The sequence below is a fragment of the Falco punctatus genome (genome assembly GCF_963210335.1).
Source record: "Falco punctatus genome assembly, chromosome: 8".
NCBI lineage: Eukaryota > Metazoa > Chordata > Aves > Falconiformes > Falconidae > Falco > Falco punctatus.
Window position 1 is genome coordinate 40,832,304 of NC_137588.1, and position 20,186 is coordinate 40,852,489.

The window sequence follows — 20,186 nt, forward strand, 5'->3', positions numbered from 1 at the left end:
TGTTAAATGCAGATCATAAGAAAAATCTCTTCAAGCTTAGCTAAGATCCATATTATCCATACTCGGGCAGTAAAACTCAAGAGAAATATCACAAAGTTTGATACCAAATCTCTATGAAAAGATTTTCTAATGTCTTTTTCATTTTCCCCAAGAAATTCAGGAAACTCAGGCTCTAAGCCATTAACTAATGTGATGTTTCCAATTGATTTCCTGTTAATAAATTTCTGCTTTGAGGGCCTCTGAAAAACACATTGCTAAGGTAAGGTCCTGGGCCACCTTTTGCCAATTTGACATTAGTGTGCCCATGCTAAAAAGACAAAAGACAAAAGGCAACTAAATTATCACAGACAAAGCTGTTGAAAACAGATTTTAAAATTGTAGAAGCTGTTTGACACATCAGGAGCCTCAGTTCCCAGTCCCTGGAGACAGGCGTGACTGAGAATTCAACCCTAGTCCCTTCTGAAAATAATGTAATTTCTTGCTACAGGGTGATCAAAGTTGTGAGATGGCTGGGTTTGATTTTGAAGGAATTGGGAAGCTGAAGAAAGACGGGAAGCTTCAGCCTTCAATAGAAAGCTAATCGTGTCATGCCTTTACAACAAGGCATTTACCCCCATTCTTTCAGGCTTGGTGGTCAGGATTTTTTCATGGAAATATTCTTTCTATTCCCACTTGTCAGCCTAAAATACAGGTAACCTCTGAGAGCCTGGGCAGCTAATGTTTCTTCTGCATGGCAATGTATTTTAGGATCACAGACTAACTGAGGTTATGTCTTCTGGAGGCCACAGGCTCTGACCCCTGCCCAAGGCAGGGCCACACTGGAAGTTGCTCCAAGCTTTGTTCAGTGGGGTTTTAAGTATCTCCAGTGAAAAAGATTACCCAGCTTCTCTGGGATGCTGCATCAGTGTTTAACCAAACACACAGGGACTATTTTTTACCTTGTGCTTAATCAGTTTTCCTTGTCACTGCTTGTACCTCTTCCCCCATCCTTTCATGGTGGACCTCCAAGGAGAGCCTGGTTCTGCTCAGCAAACAGATCCCCCCCTTAGCCTTCCCTCCCTGTGTGGAGCAAACCCAGCTTTCTCAGATGTTCCTCATATATTAGGTGCTCCAGCTCCCAACCGTCTTGGAAGCCCTCCAGACTTGGCTCCTCTATAGCAAAATTCTCCAGATGAAGTATCACAGTGCAGAGGGGAGGAACAACTTTCATGCTTAGCTTGCACTCAAATACGTACACTCAGTCTTTCAAAGTAACTTCAATTTGTTATTACCAATCTCCACTTGTACCCACATGATGTCTGCATGACGATTTTGACCCAGAAATAGGATTTTCCACACCCTGTTTTTCTAAAAGAGGAACTGTGAAGGAGCTGGCATGGCTATCAGTGAGTCCATGCAGAAGCTCAGCAGCTATTCCTGGAAGGGCACCAGGCAGCCCAGCACAGCGGAAGGATTATGGCTTAAATAGCATTGCAGCTACTCGAGCTCCTCTAGGCACCAGCTGCATTTCATCCTGCCCCACTAAGCCAGTGTCGCTGGCAGCAGCGCTTTCACCTGGAGCTTAGCTGTGACTTAGACTACCTTACTGCATTTCAATATTTAGCTTTGTGGCTAATGGGAAAAGGGGATTTACAACAGGCAGTTGGTGGCTCAGCCTTGCAGGTGATGAGTTAATGCTGCTGGGCTGACTGGGATCTTCCTGGAAACACACTGCTCCTGCCTCTTCATTGAAGAATTTTTCCTAGGACCTAGCTCAACTTGAAGAGTTGAGCCGTCTGACCCCTTCAGCCATCCAATATTCTCTCTTATAAGGTTCATAAGTACCTTGTTTATGAGATAGTATGAATGAAATAATGATCTAAAAGTAAATTAAATGGAAAAGAAAAAAACTTTCCTGCCACAGTTAATTTCTCCAGAGAAAGAGAGCCACCAGAAAGCCCAACTTGGAGCAAGAAGAAAGGGCTTGTAGAGTTACTGTGAAGTGCTTCGATAAAGAGCAACTTTCCTGATGGCATCCCAGAACTGCTGCTTCTTGAGGTCTTCAGGGTGAGTGTCAAGAGGCCGGGGCCGGGCTCTGCCCAGTGGTGCCCAGCGCCAGGGCTGGGGCCAGCGGGCACCCGCTGTGGCACAGGCGGCTCCTGCTGCCCGTGAGGGAGAGCTGCTGTGCCAGGGGTCAGGCTGGGGGGGCTCCGCGTGCCCTCCAACCCCAACCTGTCTGGGATTCTGCGATCATGGGGCCAACGCAGCGCAGATCAAATATGTAGACAGATTAATTTCAGTAATTGCCACCACAATCTGACATTAAATCTCCTCACACCATGGTGATCCTCATGATCCTCAGTATCAAGCTGTTGTTTCTGCATTGTTCTTCCCCTTACACAGAACTCGCTCCCCACTTTATTTAACAGCAATTTAGAATAAGCTTTTTGTTCCGTTTTTCCAAATAATTTTTTCCTGATTTTGCCATGTGCTATTATGTTTCTCTGCAAAGTGGCAAAACAGTACAGGAAAAGCTTGGTAATATTCTCATAACCTTAGGAGGCTACACATTGCAATAAGCCTGAAGCTTCCGTCAAATAATTTGCTATTGGGCTAAATCATCAATGCATATTTTTTTTCTGCTTTGACAGTGATAAAGTTTTTCCTGCTAGAACGACCATATAAAAGTTCTATTGGCTCCTTGTTGAATATCATTGTTGAATATCTTGTTGAATATAACAAGAAATCGATTAGAAAGTGCTTTCTTTTGCTTTACAGGTTGCTGTGGGTCAGTGGTAGACAATAATTGGTGTGCATTTATTATCATTTAAATTTTGAGTACGAGCTGTTCATCAAGTTCCCCAAGTGGGTAACATCTCAGAAGAATGGGCACATGAACTACAAAGAAATCGGTCTTTGTATCTCCTATTGCTGTTACTGTAATAGAATATTGTCTGATAGTTACGGCGAGAGGAGCAGGTATCTTTCGTTCGCTTCATTATGTTTTGCTTTTAAGGAAAACTTAAATCTGTCACTCTTTTTGATCAGAAGAAGCATAGCCCATGTTGCACTATAATTTCCCTGAGAGGAAAAAGCTTGTATTTTGGATAATCCAGACAGGTTGGGATTACAACTCCTTGCAACTCTTAGGCTTTATGGATCACTTTCCTCTAAAGGATTAACCTGTGACTTCAGGAGAAGCTCACACAAAAATATCTGTATGTTTAAAATCAAGAAAGAGGTATGCAAAGAAATTCATTAATAAAGACCCACCAAATACTTGGTGGAAAACAGGAATGGATTAATTTGGGCTCCTTGAAAATACAACTATTGCACTGAGATTTTTTTTCAGTTGAAGATTTATACTAAAACTCTGATGTAATTTTCTTTTTATATAATGGCAGTATTCTCCACTCCTTTATTTCTCCTTTCTTTCAGAGAATGATTAATTAGTGACACTATTCAGGTACTTGCAGAAACATCACCAAACCCAGTCATTCTCTTGTCTTATAAGATTTTTGCTACAGCTGGAGTAGCCAAAGCACTGGTGGCCTGATTTTTAATCTCATAGGCATTATTCAGGATTTCAGAGTTAGAAATTCCCATCACGCCTGTGGCATTCCCTGATTCTCCTATGAACAAGCATGGGACGTATTGCACAAATGTTACTAGAGTTTTCAAGCCTCAGCAGCAAGGAGTAAAGCTTGCCAGAAGTTTGTTTTGCATTGACTCACCATGGGGTAACCTAGATAGAAAGTGAAATGGTTGCAGCTGGTTTTCTGTTATGGTTTAACAATGCCTGTGCGGGCTCTTCAGAATTGTCCCACATGGTTTGTTTACCTCTTCTGTTCTCTTCTTATTTAAAGCTGTTTTCAGCTGCTTCTGCTCCTCTGTGCACTGGCTCTCTGGTAAATCCTGCCTCCTCCTGATGACCTGGGTTTGCTGGGAGTGAGGTGTTTGCAGTGGCCTGAGGAGCGGTCTGCCCAGAAGTCACCCTAGGAGACCCTGAGTGGCTACGTGGGCATTTCTGAGCATCCTTGGTTATTTGATTCACTGAGGAGAAGGCAGCCTTACTGCAACAGAGTGAAATATTTATTTAAAATATTTATGAAAAAATAATCTTTTCTTAGGCTTTCCCATTCTTATTTGGCTGCATATCTTCATTGTAGTTCCACAAATATTACCTTGACTTATCCATAATTTGCTTTGCAGGCTTCCAAGGCTTACATGTGACAACTCAGACTTGAAGGCGTCACGCTTCCCTCACTTTCACCAGTGTCTTCTTGCCTGGTCTGCTCCACCTCATGCACACAATTTGGTTCCTGCTTTTAACTCTTTTCTTCCTTTTTTTTTTTTAGTGAAGTTCAGAGAAATGTTGTGAACAGGTACTGCTCTGTCTGTACTCCAGGCCTGAGTCCATAAGGACATGAGGCCATGAGGACATAAGGAGGCTCTACACATCCAGGTTCAAGTTCACTCTTAGAGGAATATGTAGTTAGACTCAGCTGTGTGAAAATATCCGCTCAAGATCAATTCAAAGTGAAACAAAAGCTCTCAGAGGCGTGAATGGCATTATTCACACAGTGAGAGTGCCTGTGGATCTGCATATGCACCACACTTCCCTCTTTTTGATTACTCAGCTTTCTCCCAGCATTAAGTTGGTGCATACTCCAAACCGCCCTTTGCTCAGCTCTGCATTGCACCCAAACCGCGCTGTTGCCTGCACCATGCCCTGGGTGCACAGCCCACCCCTTGCCATCATGCACCCTGGGCACTCAAGCGCTCCAGCCCAGCACTCGACAACTGGTGTGTGTGTGGCCCAGCTGCAGCTCCTCACCCAAGCCCCGCAGGTTCAGACTGGCTAAATACACCACGTGGAGGTGACAGCAAGGGAAGGGCTCCCTGAATCCACATGAACATCTACAACTGGTAGCAAAGTGGCCTTTTTTAATACAACGAGTTCCTCCTCTCTTCTTCCCTGTTTGCTCCCACCTCTCCCATCATTTGGGCTCAAATCCCTGAAGTGGGGCTCGCCGAGGACAGGACCTGGTGATGGGCATGAGGCATTGAGGTGCACGCTGCTCCTCCTTCCAAGAAGAGTTTAACTGTGAACCGAAAGCACAAGACTGAAGAAGCTGAATGTGCTAATAGGCAACCTTCTCCCATCTCTTCAGGCAGCAGTGCCGAATCATTAGTCACTTAAATAAGAATAAATTGCTCAGCTGAGCATAGCTCACAACATTTTTCCTGAGGAAGCAATAGCTGGTATAAATGTGTGACTTTCCTGGAAGCAGGTCTTCTAAAACATTTGTGTATTTATGAAGATACAGTTCTATCTGTAGTAAGATATTTCAATGAACAGTGATCAACGGCAATTTGGAAGACAAAATGCTACATCAGATTTGCTATGACTGATGTCTGCATAATGAAAATGTCTTTTTTTATACTATTTTCTTAAAAAAAAACCTCTTTGGCAAGGAAGTACAGAAATTTGAAGCTTGAATGCATTTTTAAATCTGCATGTTGATTGCATAACTTATAACAGAGGACTAAAAACTTTCTTTTGTTATGATGAATTTATGCGCTGGGAGTATACTACAAACATTATCACCACTATTTGTTGCTAATGTAACGCTTTCATTTTCCTTTTGACTTTTCCTGCAGTCAGGTTAATATTTTTGTTTCTCAATGCACAGCAACGTTGTTGAGTTTTCTGTCATTGCTTTTAGTCCCATTTTCCAGAAAAATGGGGGAAGTACAGAACACAGGACAACACTACTCCAACACCAGCGATAATAAACTTCACTCTGATTAGCATCACAGTCAAATAAAAGTACAATCTTTCCTCCTAAGGAAACGCCTCTGGACCACAATTAACAACAGTGATTTGGGGCAGGGGAATTGCTGCAAGGAGCAAGACCTGAGTAATTTCTGCACGGCAGCTATCATTGTCCGGAGCTGGATGAGCAGGAAATCATTCTCACAATGTGGCCCTTCACAAGCACGAGTTAAAGAGTGCTCTGCCACCCTTTTGTTGCCCAACCCTGGCAAGCCTTGACAGAGCACGAGTGGCCCGCACTGCTGGGATGCCAATGAGACCCAGATTGGTGGTGACCTCCAAGGCGATGCCATTCCGAGGAACGGCGTGACACAGGAAGAGGTGACCGGAGCAAGAGGAGGAGCAGCAGCCACAGGCACCTTACTGCTCTAGAGGTGGGGCACCTGCCAGCTGTAGACAAGCACTGTAAAGATTTTCTTTTTTAAGGGGTTGTGGAAGGACTTAAGAATTTGAGAAGGGAAAATAGACTGAGATTGGATGGTGTGCATGCTAAAGGTCTGGTAATTATGCAGATACAGGAAAACACTAGAGAAGGCAGAGTTTTGCTGGTATGAGAGCATTTATAGCAGAGGCTTTCTGCCCAGACACCTTGAGAAGCTTCAGCCTGTGCCCACGCCTGAATTCACAAAATCCAAAGGGTCACCCCGCCACCCAGGGTCACCTTAGTTCAGCCAGGCATGTTGACATCAGGTAAGAATGTGGCTTTTGGAGTATTTACAAAAAGTTACACCTTGTGCAATTCCTGATTTCTTATTTTGACAGTTGCCTGCAAATTTGTTTTTAGAAAACAAACCCACTTTGACCTTTGTGCTAAAATTCAGCAGAATTATGAAGCTCTGAACTTCTGAGCTGCTGAGGCCGAGTTTTTCACAGAGACCACTTTAGGAAAATTCCTTTGCTCTGGCTTCTGAACTCTGAATAAAAACTGTAACAGCTTTAATGCTCTGTGATTCTTACTTTATTGGTACTTTAAGTGGCAATATGGGGTTTACTTTTTAATTTTTTGACACAAGGTGGGGAGCTCCCAGCTCCTCAAAACACATTGATTAAAAAAAAAAATAAATTAAAAAAAATATCTTGTATTTGCCTCCTGAGGTGTGAGACTTTGGGATAAATTTGTATACATTTGTAAACTTGGTTGTCATTATTTTTTCTGCTAGATTTTTTCAGCAGAGTTGAGTAAATCTCTTTTTAAGGCCTACCGTTATTTTCCAAAACTCAATGGTATAAATACAATCCTTATTGTGTACCAATTTTAAAAGTAGTTTTCTAGTTCCAGTCATAACCATTCTTTTCCTCTTTACTGGTCGCTGCATTGTAAAGTTACCTTTTTCCTGGCAGTAAAACAAACAAGTGTGCAACATTTACACAAGTCTTGTGTCAGCAGTGGAAGCTACAGTGCTCTTCAGAATGACCAAGAAGGGACAAGCCCGTGCCATGCTGAGAATCATCTGGTTTTGTTTAGTGCAAAGGGCTTTTTTTTGGTTGAGGGGGAAGGGGAGAGAGTAGGAAGTATTTGTTTGTTTTAACAGAAATACGCTGAGATTTCCTCATATAGAGGAGGAGTTTGGTATTTGTACTATTTGGCATCACCCCCTCCTGTTCACTTGCATATATTCTAGATAATGCCATAGAAGAAGCTGTTGCTCTGAAGCCCCTGGCCAGTCTGCCAAACCCACACATGAGTAACCGAACCAGCTGCCTTAACTTGATCTCACTTTCACCGCAATGTCTTGCAAGATCACACCGTGTGATGTCAACACTGCTGCGCTGGATCTCCTGTCAAGTCTTGCCTGTGAAATACTAAAAGAACCACCAATTCCTTCCATGCTGACCATTTTCAGCAATAAGTGATGTCAAATAGGTTTGAAATGCTTTTGGTAGACTTTTTGATGTTTCTGATTGCCAGTGGGTTTATCTCTTAAGACGCAGTGATTTCTTTAATATGGATTCATGTATCATATTTAAGCTATAAATAGCTTTATTATTATTAAAATAGCTTTTGGTGAAAAAGGATTTCTGTTTTAGAACACCAGTTTGTTTTCAAATGCATCATCTTTGCTTCATATTCTATTCTGCCAGTTTCAAAAATCAGGCCCAGATTTCTGTGTCTCTGAGCTGCACTCGTACAGGTGGCTAATGGCTTGACTTGATGTTCTATATATGCTCAGTTTAAATACTAACTGTGACAGAGATGAATATAGACATGTATGTATGTCTACGTTGATGAGGAACAAATTTCAGCCTACAAAGATAAAACAATGTCACCTACAAATGACCTTTTTTAAAGTGAAAGCTTTTGCAGCCTCTGTGATTGGTATCTGTCAGGCAAACTAGTTGTTCTATAAGGAAGTAGTATGTCACACAAACGTGCAGATTTGTGGAATATAACTCTAAACCAAATTCATCTGGTTTCATAATTGCATTGTTGTTATCTTACTTGTTGAGTTGTGTCATAAAAGAGTGCAGTCACAGTCAAGAGTAAATTCATCTTTTCACTAAGAATCCGAGACTTTACACAATAGGGAACAGCTGCACCAGGTTCCTTTAAAGAGCTGCTGACCCCTCCCGACGCCTGTGTTAACCTTCAGGCATAAAGCATGCTTTCATTTTAAACGTATTTCTTGACATGGACATCTTTGGTATAAAATTCTTAAATCAGGAACTTCCTGCTGCTTCCTAGCTCAAGCATTTTTCATCATTTTACCTTCCTGCTATAATGTGGGGAATCAGCTATTTTCATAGCTGCCTTTTTATTTAGTTTTATATGGTGTCTGTTGCTGTTGGGCTCAAGATTTTAACTTGAATTCCAACTTTTATAATTGTCATTCACAGCTTTAAATCTCCCAAGAAGCTGTTCCATACTAGGTTTCAGGTTTTGGCTGATAGGTTTTGGTGACCTTAAAGAGGAAAATGTGCAGGCTGCCAGTCCCCTAAACCCTTTGAATAATTTGAAATAGAAATGGTTTGGAACAGCTGATATATTTAACTCTGAACATTAGCCACTAAGCATGCTTACTAGCTACTTTGATCAAGCTCTTTTTCCTGACAAAACCCCCTTTGAAATGAAAAGGACAGAGGTTCCTTTCACTTCAATAGGAGTTCTCAGACATAGGGAGAAAGAAGGACTTCATAACCTTTAAAAAGACTCCCCTAGTCCATTCATATATCTCCTGGAAAGCTCAGCACTTTCCGTTGTGCTGAAGTTACTAAGCCAGCCTCCTGGCTACTTTTAGGCTCCCTTCTAGTGAAGCTTTGCTTAAACAGGAGATCAAAACACTCTATAATGAGGCTGCTGCTGCTGCTGCTACTGAGGCAAGAATCCTGAATGTACAATGGCTGTATCAGTGACACTGGAAATATTCGTTAGCATAGATCTGTCAGCATCGCTTTCCTAATCGCGTCTTCTAACCTCCATGTGGTGTGTATATGGGATGTTGCAGGAAACAAAGACAACTCTTCCATGTGCTTTGTAGCTTGATGATTATTTACAGTCAAGTCATTAGCATTCTAAAATTCTAGTTGCCTTTTAACACCATACAATTAATTAAGGTTTCAAACACAAGGCTGAACACCACCATGCCTTTTCAGAGGCCATTAACTACTTCTGAAATCTCCATTTCTATACTGTCCATGTGCTTCTTTTTTAATACTTCTTGACTTATAAGGTAATGACACGCAAAAAGAACTGTGACAATATTGCAATATGACATTATTGCAATATGACATATCGTATTGCAATAATGTACACTGAGATTTCTTGACATAATCTTCCATAAGTAATGCTTCTGCTCGGTGTAAGACCAATGCAGTGAGATGTATACTGTTAGCAAAAAAACCCAAAACAACCAAACAAACAGAAGAAACCTGCAAAAAGACCACCAGCAATGACCCAGGCTTTAGGCAGCTACAGTGGGAGCAAGCATTCCTTGTGTTACATATCACTATGGAGAAGCAGAACCAAAAGCAAAGACATGACAAAGCACCCGAGCCTACATGACTCTAATATTTCCATGGATATATGGGTTCAAATGAAATTTGGATATTTTTTGTCTATCCAGTACGCAAGCATGCATAGTCAGTTCCATTATCTTATCAAGAAAATATGAAGACAAGTCAGAACTCAACTGCTGAACAAATAATTTAGTTTGAGACATTATTTCCTTGATTTGTGCATCAAAAGTAAGTTATTTTATCTATAGGCCAGGTACAGCTCATCATTTTTTTACAGCTGAAATTCCTCAAAAAACCTGTAATAGTTTACAAGATTAAGAAATCAGATTATGCAATGAAAAGATGTATGGTTCTGGCTTAAAGCTAAGCTAATGTAAGCTGAAACTTTAGTTCTACCCATGTTTGGCTCTGTGCAATGGCTTGTTTGACTACATAAAAACCCCTCAGTATCCTACAGGGCATAATTTAAAAAAAAGTGCACTGCTTGTAGAAATAAAATAATGGGATGAGTTTAGGACTAAGAGCCACCTTGAGGGTAAATATGTTGCTTTTTTTGTTTTGTTTTTTGTTTAAGCAGTGAAAAAGGACAGAACATGCACACAAAAGGAAACAGTTATTATTACCTATTGTTCAGTTGTGCTAACTGGAAAAGCAAAAAAATCTTACAGCAGTGCATAAAATGCCTCTTTCTTGCTAGAAGGGAAGCAGAAAGAGGAAAGCCCTTCTTGTATTTTAACTACTTGAGGAAGTACTTCAGGAGGAACTGCCTGTTCCATGCAGCTAACCTAACCTTTTCAAATGCAGGCTATCTGTACAGCACAGGCCATAACAGAACCTATGTAATGGCATTTATATGGAAAATTCATTAAACAAGAGCTGAAAATGCATTTTAGTTACTGAAACTGGAGTTCATGCCCCTCATATGCTATTTGTCAACAGCTGCAGGGGAAGCTCACATGGGTACAATTTTAAGTGTCTGTGCTAAGATGAGAAGGTAGGTCTCAGCAGGTGAGCCTGAATTCAGTTCAGCATCCACTTTAGGCACACATTTAAGTGGCTGATAAACAAGACAACTTCAGGCAGTTGCCTTGTGAGTGAACATTCACAGATCTCCTCTCGTCCTCTCACTAAATCAAGTCATCAAAATGCAAACCTGACTCCTGAGCTGCTGAGAGCTCTAGTAACTATCCTTGCTCCCACCTTTATCTAGCTGAAACAGCATTACTGTTATTTCAGCCTAGTTTCTCTGAGTTGTTGGCACTAGCTTATTCTAGAGAGCTGTGAGGATGCACAAGAGGCAGTCTCCAGCTCAGGTTGAGCCTGTGGCTTTGTTTGCCTTACGATCTCCATATTGGTGCTGCACAGCAAGACGGAGACGCCAAAGTTCATGCAGAAGTGTGTTGCAATTACTCTTTCAAAAATGGCAACTGTCTGCTGCTACCAATCAGTTGTGAATCACTTTGGGGGTATCAAACTTTGGGTGTTGGAAGTTTGGCCACTTCTAAAATGGTGCTGAACTATAAATTCTAAGAAAGACACTATACAACTCTTAAATATCTCTGTGTTAATTCTAATCCAAGTCAAGAATTGTCCATTTTTATGACTAAAAATATTTTAAGAGAATTATAAATAAGTGCAAGCCATCACAGTTTTGTTCTCTGTTCCTTTTCTCATAATTTTAAAAGCCTCATTTGTTCATATGACTATTACTGAAAACTGACCTGATGCTTTCATAGGAGTAGCTAATATAATTTCCAGATTTCTTTGCCAAGCTAATTCGGGTCCATGGTTTGTGAACGTAACGTTATTGCTGCTTCTTTTTTCCTCTTGTGTATTGCTGCACTTGTTTCATCTTCCTTCTCTCTCTCTCTAGCTGACACAATTCTTCATTCTTCATTTTGTAAATCATGTGTTCATCATGACCAATAACTGTTATATGCTATATAAAACCATATAGATAAATGCAGCAGGTAACTAAAAATGAACAGCAATTCAGAGACTGAACCAATTTGGTCAAGTTTTGTTTTTTTTTTTTCTTCGTCATAAAAAAAAAGTAATATTAGATACAGTTGGCACTGTAGCCAAATGGTAACACGGTCAAGTTTTGTCTGCCTAAACAGTTCCAGTTTATTGCACAGACAGAAGATTGCACTGACGACAACTGTAAGAGCTCTAAGGTGGAGGTGAGAAAAAGCAGCTGGCCTGCTCTTAGGGTGTCCAAATACTATGGAAATGGTGAGGTATTTGAAGTACTAAAGGTCTTTGATGAAGAGCTTTTCAGACTAAAGTCAATACGCTGAACCAGTGTGGGAAACTGGATCAGTAGAGGACTGTGGCTTTGTCCACATGGAGAGCTTGGGGTTATTATTCTTTTCAAGTTGGACGTCTTGTTCGTGTTTAGCGTTGTATTCTTTGATAGCTGGCTGAACCAAAGAGGAGCAAGGCACTTCTGCAGCAGAAGTGCATAAATGAGCTGAAACACCACACAGGCAACCCTGAGCCACTCGGCACCGACAGGCGGGTCTGTAACACAAACTCCTGTGCATGAGCAGCACCTGGTTTTGCAGCACACAGAACTGCAACCCCGCTGCAGGCTCAGCCCATGCAGAGCAGGATACAGGACATCGATATACAAAAAAAATAATAAAACAAAAGAAAAATTGAGCGGTTATGAGTTTGTTTCTGAAGTGTTGGTTTGTATCAATAGCTGAAGTTAATTCTCCTGACAGCTGTTTTTATTACTAAGACGTTTTCATCCCAAAAGGCTAAGGGTGTGAGCCACCGGCCCGCGCCGGGCGCTGAGGAGAGGAGCCCGGGCCGGAGTGCGGGCTCCAGCCCCGGGGAGAAGGAGCCCGCCCTTCCCTTCCCGCCTCGCCGCCACCACACGGGCCTCCCGCCACCGGCACCGGGTGATACTCGGTGTCTGTCACCAGTTCCGGCGCGGCGGGGGATGGCGAGGAACATCGCTCGCAGCCACCGCCCGTCCCGCCGCTACTTTATCCAGTCAAAAGCTCCTCCCGCCTCGCCCGCAGCGGGGGGCGGCGGGGGGGACAGCGGGTGCCCATCGTCGGCCCGTTCCGTTCCGGCCCGGCCCGGCCCGGCCCGGCCCGCCTCAGCGGCCGCCCCATACGCCCGCGTCCCCGCCGCCTCCCCTCAGCCTCCCGCCCTCGGCTGCGCGCGCACCACGGCTACCCCTCTCCTCCCTCCTCCCTCCCAGCCTTCCCCCCCCGCCCGCCCGAGCTCTCGCGTTGGCTGTCGGGATCGCTGGCCGCTTTGGTTAATGTCCGCCATGTTTGCCATGGCGCAGGGAGCGGATCGAGCGAGCCCGGCGCGGATCTAGGGCTGCGGGGCGTGCGCTGTGAGCAACGGGCGGCCCCGCGGAGAGCTGTTCCGGGGCGGCGGGACCCTCCATGGTGGTGCGGGCCGGGTGCGGGAGCGGCTGGGAGGCGGCGGCGAGGCCGCACTGAAGGCCCCCCCCGCCCGCCCGGCCCCGGGGTGTTATTGTGAGGGGGAGACAATGAGCAAACTCTCCTTCCGAGCCCGGGCGCTAGACGCCGCCAAACCGCTGCCCATCTACCGCGGCAAGGACATGCCCGACCTCAACGACTGCGTCTCCATCAACCGGGCTGTGCCGCAGATGCCCACGGGGATGGAGAAAGAGGAGGAATCGGTAAGGGAGCCGCGCAGGGGGGGCACCATTGTTTATCAGACACCCCCCCTCCCCTCACGGGAAATAGGCCATTGGCATTCACCAAGCGCACTACGCACGCTCCCCGCCGCAGCGCCGTACGGTTCTTACGGGGCTCTGCGCAAAGAGCGCAGCGTAAACTGCTGTCCGACGCCGTAAGCGGGCCCTGCTCCGCCATCTTCTTTGCGTCCCGACTCGCGAGTGTTTTGATTAGTGGGGTGGGGGGGTGGGGGGGAGGCCTTTACGCTAGCGTAAGAAGGAGGAAGGCGCAAGACGCCGCTCTGAATGAGCGAGCGGGCGCCGCGGCCGCAGTTGGCGTAGCGTGCCTTTGCTGCCGCCGCTTGCCTTGTGCGCGGGGAGCGGGAGCGGCAGCGGCGGGCTCGGGGTGCCCGGCCGCCGGCGCGGCCTGGCGGGCGCGGGGAGCGGGTCGGGGCGGCTCGCCGCTCGGCTGCCGCTACGGCGGAGCGCTGCGGAGTGCCCCGCGTGTGCGCGGTCCCGGGCGAGCCGGCCGCTCCGGGGACGCTGGAGTGATAGCGGCGTGGCGGGCTGCGCTCTGCTACCTGTCCGCCGGCTGGCGGGGCAGGGGCTGGCGGGGGCAGCGGGCGGCCGGGGCCGGTACAGCTCCTTCCCTGCCGCAGGTGCTGTGGGAGGAATCCGCCGGAGTTGTAACGAGTGCGCGTCCCGCTCGTACTTTTGCAGAAGAGGCATTTTGTGCCGCGCGGTGCACGGCGAATGTCAGATGCATCAGCTGGACGTGTTGCATCAAGTTTTAAGCGTTTAGGTGACTTTAAACCAGCAAGTGTTAAAAATAGACATGTGATGCTTGTTCTTGTAGCGTTGGGGGGGGGGGGGGGGGGGGGAAGCTTTTGTCCCCTTAAGTAAAGATAAGTTCCTGGGCTTTTTGATACATCAAGCAGTAGGACAGCACTTCTTTGAAAACGCTTGCCCGCGGTTCTGGTGTCATTTGAACGTACATTTTGTTTCACTGATATTTAAACATCGACTCCTGTGCTCCTTAGAGCTGTATAAGGCTCAGATACAGGCTGTCGCCTAATGTGTCTGTACTTGTATGTACAGCCGATAGTAAATGTACCCTCAAGAATTTCTTCAATGAATCCGTGTCTCCGCCTCAGCCAAACCTCTATGCGTGTGGATTGGCTTTTCAGAGGTTACAGCTGTCAAAGGAGGCTCCATGCCTTTCTGATTGGTTTTTCACACTTGGCTGTTCGTATTAAAAGGAATCCTCTGTCTTACCGTTGTGTGGTTTTGTTTTCAGTTTTTTTTCTGTTTCCCCCATTGTTTTACAATAGTGATACACTGTGATCAAAACTTCCAGTACTTCCTGAAGAACAAACTTCTGCCGGAATATAGGACTGTATTTAAAAGCAACAGCAGTGTGGTATTAATGAAGCAATCCTGGAGACTAACTTGGTTTTCCAAGTCTTCAATGTCTACCTTGCAGTGCTGTGTTTGCATTTAATGTGTGTAATTTTATTATCAAAATGATTGTGGTTTTGATAAATCACGTTTCAAATAAACTTGCTAATGGAAAACTGCTGTGAGAGTTCAAGCAGGCAAGCTGCTTGCAGACTGCTTATGTTTGTGAAGAAGGTTAGATTTATACTTCAGTAAAACTGCTTTAGTGTTGTACTAAAATGTTGCTTTTCTGTTAGAATGAGGTTTATTTGCTCTATACTGAAATGTGGCTATATTATGTAATAGTCTCAAAATGGAATGGTCATTGAAGCAATATATAAGCATAGCGCTGGATACAATAGCCAAGCAAGATTATTAACTGTACTATTAATAGATTTTTTTTTTTTACATTATTGCTGTGTAGTAACAGATTCATTCACGGGGCAACCCTCTTCCCAGCATTGCACGTACAGTTCTTTCGTGTAAGGTTTTGTCGTAGTGGTACATAAAGCCCTTCTAGGAAAGGCTGTTGTGGATGACTGTAGTTACATTTTTGAGAAATGTTTAAAAGGCTTTTACTTCTAGCAAATATTGCTATGATCAGTTTGATGTATTGTGAAAGGGACTTGGGGGGGCGGGGGGGGGGGGAGAGAGGGAGGGGGAGATCCACATAGTCATTTCTGACATCTTAATTACTTGAGTATCTCAAAGCCTTTTTTTAGCCAAGACTTTTGCCAGGGGTGCATCTTGTGAAAGGTGTTTGAGCCATCAGGGTAGCTGCTGATTTATACGAGCTGTACAGAGACGCAAAGCTCATGTTACTCTGGCCCTAGTACACTGCTTTCCTTCCTGTGCTACCCTGCGTGATGCCTCGGTGAAATCAGAAAGGTCTTGTAGTACAGTGTTTCATAGGGTCAGGTATCGCCTTCCAGGGCTTGCTGTCACCGAAAATAACTATGCATTTACAGATTTGCAAGATTTAAAAGGGTTAAGATTGACACATCTGTGTGACCTGTGCTTTACAACCTAATCTTGCTAGTGCACGCATGTGTGTTGCTTTGTTCATGATTGGTATTTTGTATATGTGTCATTAATGTGGTTTTTTTGTGTTGTGGGTTTTTTGTTTTGTTTTTGAACTGCTGTTATTGTTTTGAACATAGAAAGGCTTAAACCCTGAGAAAGGGGGATTAATGATTTATCACTCTTTTCTACTACAATTACTAAAGTTATCTGGACTGTATATTAAAATGTTGTACAGGCACTGTAGTCGCAGACTGGGCAACAATGCATACTGCAGGTCATCCTGCTACAAAAATGTGTACGGCCCAGTTTGTCAGTATGAGCATGTTTTTATTTGACTTTTCTTTTTATTTGATCTTGATGAATATTCTGAAACTATTTCTGTTTAAGTATCTTGGAGATTTATATCCACTGGCAGCATGTTACAAATCAGCGGCTCATTTCTCTCACTTGGAGATTCCAGCTGTGAAAAATTAGGCTTCTGGTCTGTAGCATGTTTATGTCAGTGTTTATAATCTACCTTAAATTAAACCTGAGGAAGAAAATTGTGTGGGTTTGTTTTTTCATCTCATGTGAAAGAGTGATTACTAGTAAGCAAAAGTGGGAAGAAGTCCTTTTGTGAGCTTCAGAAACTGAGCAGGAACATTTGGTATTGTTTTTTTTCTGATGAGTAAGAGTTGTATTTCATAATGCTAATGAATTGTTTTGGCTAGAAGGGGGAAAAGTTGCAGAACAGATAAGCCCTTGTTTTGTTTCTTATCGCATAACTGTGTTTTTTATCTGAATAAATATTACTGGAGACTGCAGAGTTGCATGTTGTGTGTGTGTGGGGAAATCATGCTTAATAACGAGGCAAACTCAGGCTGCAGGCTTTCGGAAGTAATTTACTGGAGTTAGGAATCTAAAAGCACAGTGGTAATTGAGGATACTTAGGTTGCCTGGTCAAACCAATCTAAATGTTCATCTCGGAATACTTGTTTGAACATACGTTCATTTACAGTTAAGTTTGACATCACATGACAAGGGTAGGGTTATAGAGGAAAAGTGCACAAATAGCAAGTTAAGGGCATGGGTTAATGTTATTAAAATGCTGATGGAGTACAAATGAGAAGTGACTTTCATTCTCAATCCTTGAGTGATCACCTCAGGATGGTCTTTTAGAGATTGTTAAATGTTCAATTTTGGGTATTTTGACAGGCTGGAAGTAGTTAACTTGAAGACATCTTTTCTTGCTTTCTCTTCTGTTTGTACTCCTTCTATCCCTTAGTTCATTCCTGTTGTTACACTGGAAACTTGGAAGTGTTCATCATCTGGCTTTGAAGGTGTCCTGGAGCTAGCGATGCTTCTGAAGCAGCATATTCATTCACCTGTCAAAGCAGGAGACATTAACTTTGCACAAGTCATAGTTTTTTGTTTGGATATTTTTGCTGATACAGTGTAACATAATGAGTATTTTTGCTGATACAATGAACTGGAAGAGTTCAATCAGGAGGACTTTGAAATATGTGCATACACAGATAAGATCATTAATGGCAATGCTTACTTGCTTTTTTTTTTTTTTTAAAAAAAAAGAAGATTGTTAGGACCTAGTCCTACATGCGCATTTTCTTATGCCCGAACTTTTTTGGGGGTGATTTCTGTTTATAAGATCAAATAATAGTCACTTCTTAATCTTGTCTTGGAGGGGTTTCATCCTGAACTCAACTCAGGGGTGTGCATGAGCATAAACACCTTGGTGTTGTTTAGGGACTGCAGGGGTGCTCTGCTTTTGCCCCTTTTGTCTAGTGTTGAAATGGTACGTGTTTTACAGATTATGCTTTTGTGTGTGTGTACATTGTACAAACTGGGAAGTGTAATTTATTTTATAAGGAGATTAATGGAGTTGTTTATATGTTACAGCTAATTGTCAACATAAAGGCAAGTAGTCTTTGTTTGATAGATGTTCTATACACTGGAATTGTGTTGAGTGCATCTGTGCTACCAGCTTGCTTTCTGCAATGAAATCAGAGTTTGGAGTTCAGTGTTCAAGTTTCCCTCTTCCGCTCCAGACACACTTTCACATCTTTATTGGGAAGCATAACTCTTTTAAAGCTGGTTTTATATATGGAAATGTTACAGATAGTTGCTTTCATGGCATTAATAGTTTTTTTTTCTTTTAATCCTAACCTAGCAATAATTATTCATACTAAACAAGAACCAATAGTGCCTTAAAACAGTTAACTTAACTTCATCTCTCCCTAATAGAAGATAGCATCGTCATCACAAAAATTATGTTGTTTGTTGTGCTGTTGACATCTGTGACTTCTAGGAAGGTGCTTAAATGTGGTCAAGTATGACAGACTCACACAGAAAGACTGAGGTCAGAAGGGACCCTGGTGGTCATCTTGGCCAAGCCTCTGCTCAAGCAGGGCCACCTAGAGCTTGTTGCCCAGAATCATGTCCAGATGGCTTTGAGTATCTCCAAGATGGGAGGTATCAAATGTGCAAGGACTTAGGTGAGCTGTTGACCAGAAGTACTAACCTGGTACGCTAACCTGTCTAATGCGCTCAGGTTTAGATTTATAAACAACACACATAAATGGCTCACATGTGGACAGAATGTATTCTAACTTGAGATTTGTGTGTCGGATGTGCATTCATAACCTGTGGTTGAACCCTTAAAAGCGCTTGCAAATGAGGTGCTTTGTAGAACAAAGAAGCCGGGACACCAGTGTGTAAAATAGAAGGTCAGCAGAGGGTAACTTCAGCTCAAAGCATGCGAGTATTCTGTAAATCAAAAATCCTTCAAAAAGGCTTTATGAAGGTCTGAGAAGGAAACTCAAAAGATCGTACTTCCATGCAAAGCTAAGTGAAATCAAGACAGCAGACTTTCCTTAAGAAAGAATTGGGGTTTGTTTGACTAGAATCAACTGGCTTATGTGTTGAGAAAATGTAATTCCCAGTAGAAGTTTGTTTCTCAGTTTAAGCACCTGTATTTATTTACTTATTTTGGGTATGTTTGGAGACTGTTGGGAGTATGTTTGGTAGTAGGTAGTGTAATGCTGTTGTGATCTTGATTCACGGAATTTTAAACTTAAGTTCTTGTGGTTTAACCCCAGCTAGCAACTGAGTACCACACATCCCGCTTGCTCGTTCCCCCCTCCCCTAGTGGCATGGGGAGAATTGGGGAAAAAGGTAAAACTGGAGGATTAAGAAAATTTCATAATTTAAATAAGATAAATTATAATAATGAAAAGAAGAGAGAAGGAGAGGGATAAAATCCAAAGGAAGGGGGGAAAATGATGCGCAGTGCAGTTGCTCAGTACCTGCTGCCTGATGCTTAGCCAGTCCCCGAGCATTGATCCCCAGGCCCTGGCCAACTCCCCCCAGTTTATATACTGAGCTTGACATTCTGTGGTATGGAATATCCCTTTGGCCAGCTTGTGTCATCTGTCCTGGCTGTGTCCCTCCCAATTTCTTGTGCCACCCCAGCCTTCTCACTGGCAGGGCCTGAGAAACTGAGAAGTCCTTGGCTTAGTGTAAACATGATTAGCAACAACTAAAAACATCAGTGTGTTATCAACGTTATTCTCACACCAAACCCAAAACAGCATTGTAGCAGGTACTGAGAAGAATGTAACTGTTATCTCAGCTGCAACCGGGACAGTTCTGTTTAAGACCTTTTCCCTTGCCTTCAGGTCTTGTATTTTTCTCCCTCTGTTTGAGACCTGTTGGGTGATGCAGAGGTGTTCCTCACAAGTGCACAATTCAACTCCCATTTGCTAGCCATTATTTCAGTTTTCAGCTGCAATCCTCTACCCTTCCTGTGCTTTCACCTACAAAGTATTTTTGCAGCTAACATAAACTTCCTTTAAGTCTACCACTGCATAGTACCACTACCAGGTGCTTTTTAACATCCCATTTGATAATGGTGTATCAGATTTAAAGCTAAGTAGGTTGGACTGTGTTAGCTTGATACTGCAGTGGGAATGAAAATAACCTGTTGCTGAGTGTGGACCCTATTTAAATGCTAGAGTAGCAGAGCATAGTTAACTGGTGAGCTGTTAAAGAGAGTCGCTTTTGTTTTAATTTGTTCTGGCTGTATTTATGTGGCTGAACGTAAACTGTACAATGATTTACTCTTAAGTCTCAAACTCAAGATCAGTTTATTAGGGCTTATCACATTAACACCTGTCAGCTAACCTGTAACAACTGCTTGTGACTATAGGCTTAGCCTGTGACAAATGTCAAGTGGTTTATCTTGGAGCATGCTTTTAAGATACAGCTGAGCCAGAGTAACAGTGGTCTGCA

At 43.3% G+C, this 20,186-nt stretch overlaps 2 protein-coding genes across 17 annotated transcripts in view; both read left to right on the top strand.

Annotated features, from left to right (window-relative positions):
- The window catches only part of MBD5 (methyl-CpG binding domain protein 5), a 176,059-nt gene extending 162,769 nt beyond the window's left edge, over positions 1–13,290 (top strand). For 10 of the 15 annotated variants that reach the window (XR_013930140.1, XR_013930141.1, XR_013930143.1 and 7 more), the window contains one exon: positions 1–13,290. This exon is cut by the window's left edge. The gene's annotated coding sequence lies outside the window, so the exon portion shown is untranslated. The other 5 variants (XR_013930136.1, XR_013930137.1, XR_013930138.1 and 2 more) reach the window with 5 other exon arrangements.
- EPC2 (enhancer of polycomb homolog 2) overlaps positions 13,290–20,186 on the top strand; it is a gene marked incomplete at its 5' end in the record, with an annotated part of 50,639 nt that continues 43,742 nt past the window's right edge. For both annotated transcript variants that reach the window (XM_080400070.1, XM_080400071.1), the window contains one exon: positions 13,290–13,442. In XM_080400070.1, coding sequence (XP_080256196.1) covers positions 13,290–13,442 — 153 coding nt within the window. The remainder of the gene's footprint in view (positions 13,443–20,186) is intronic.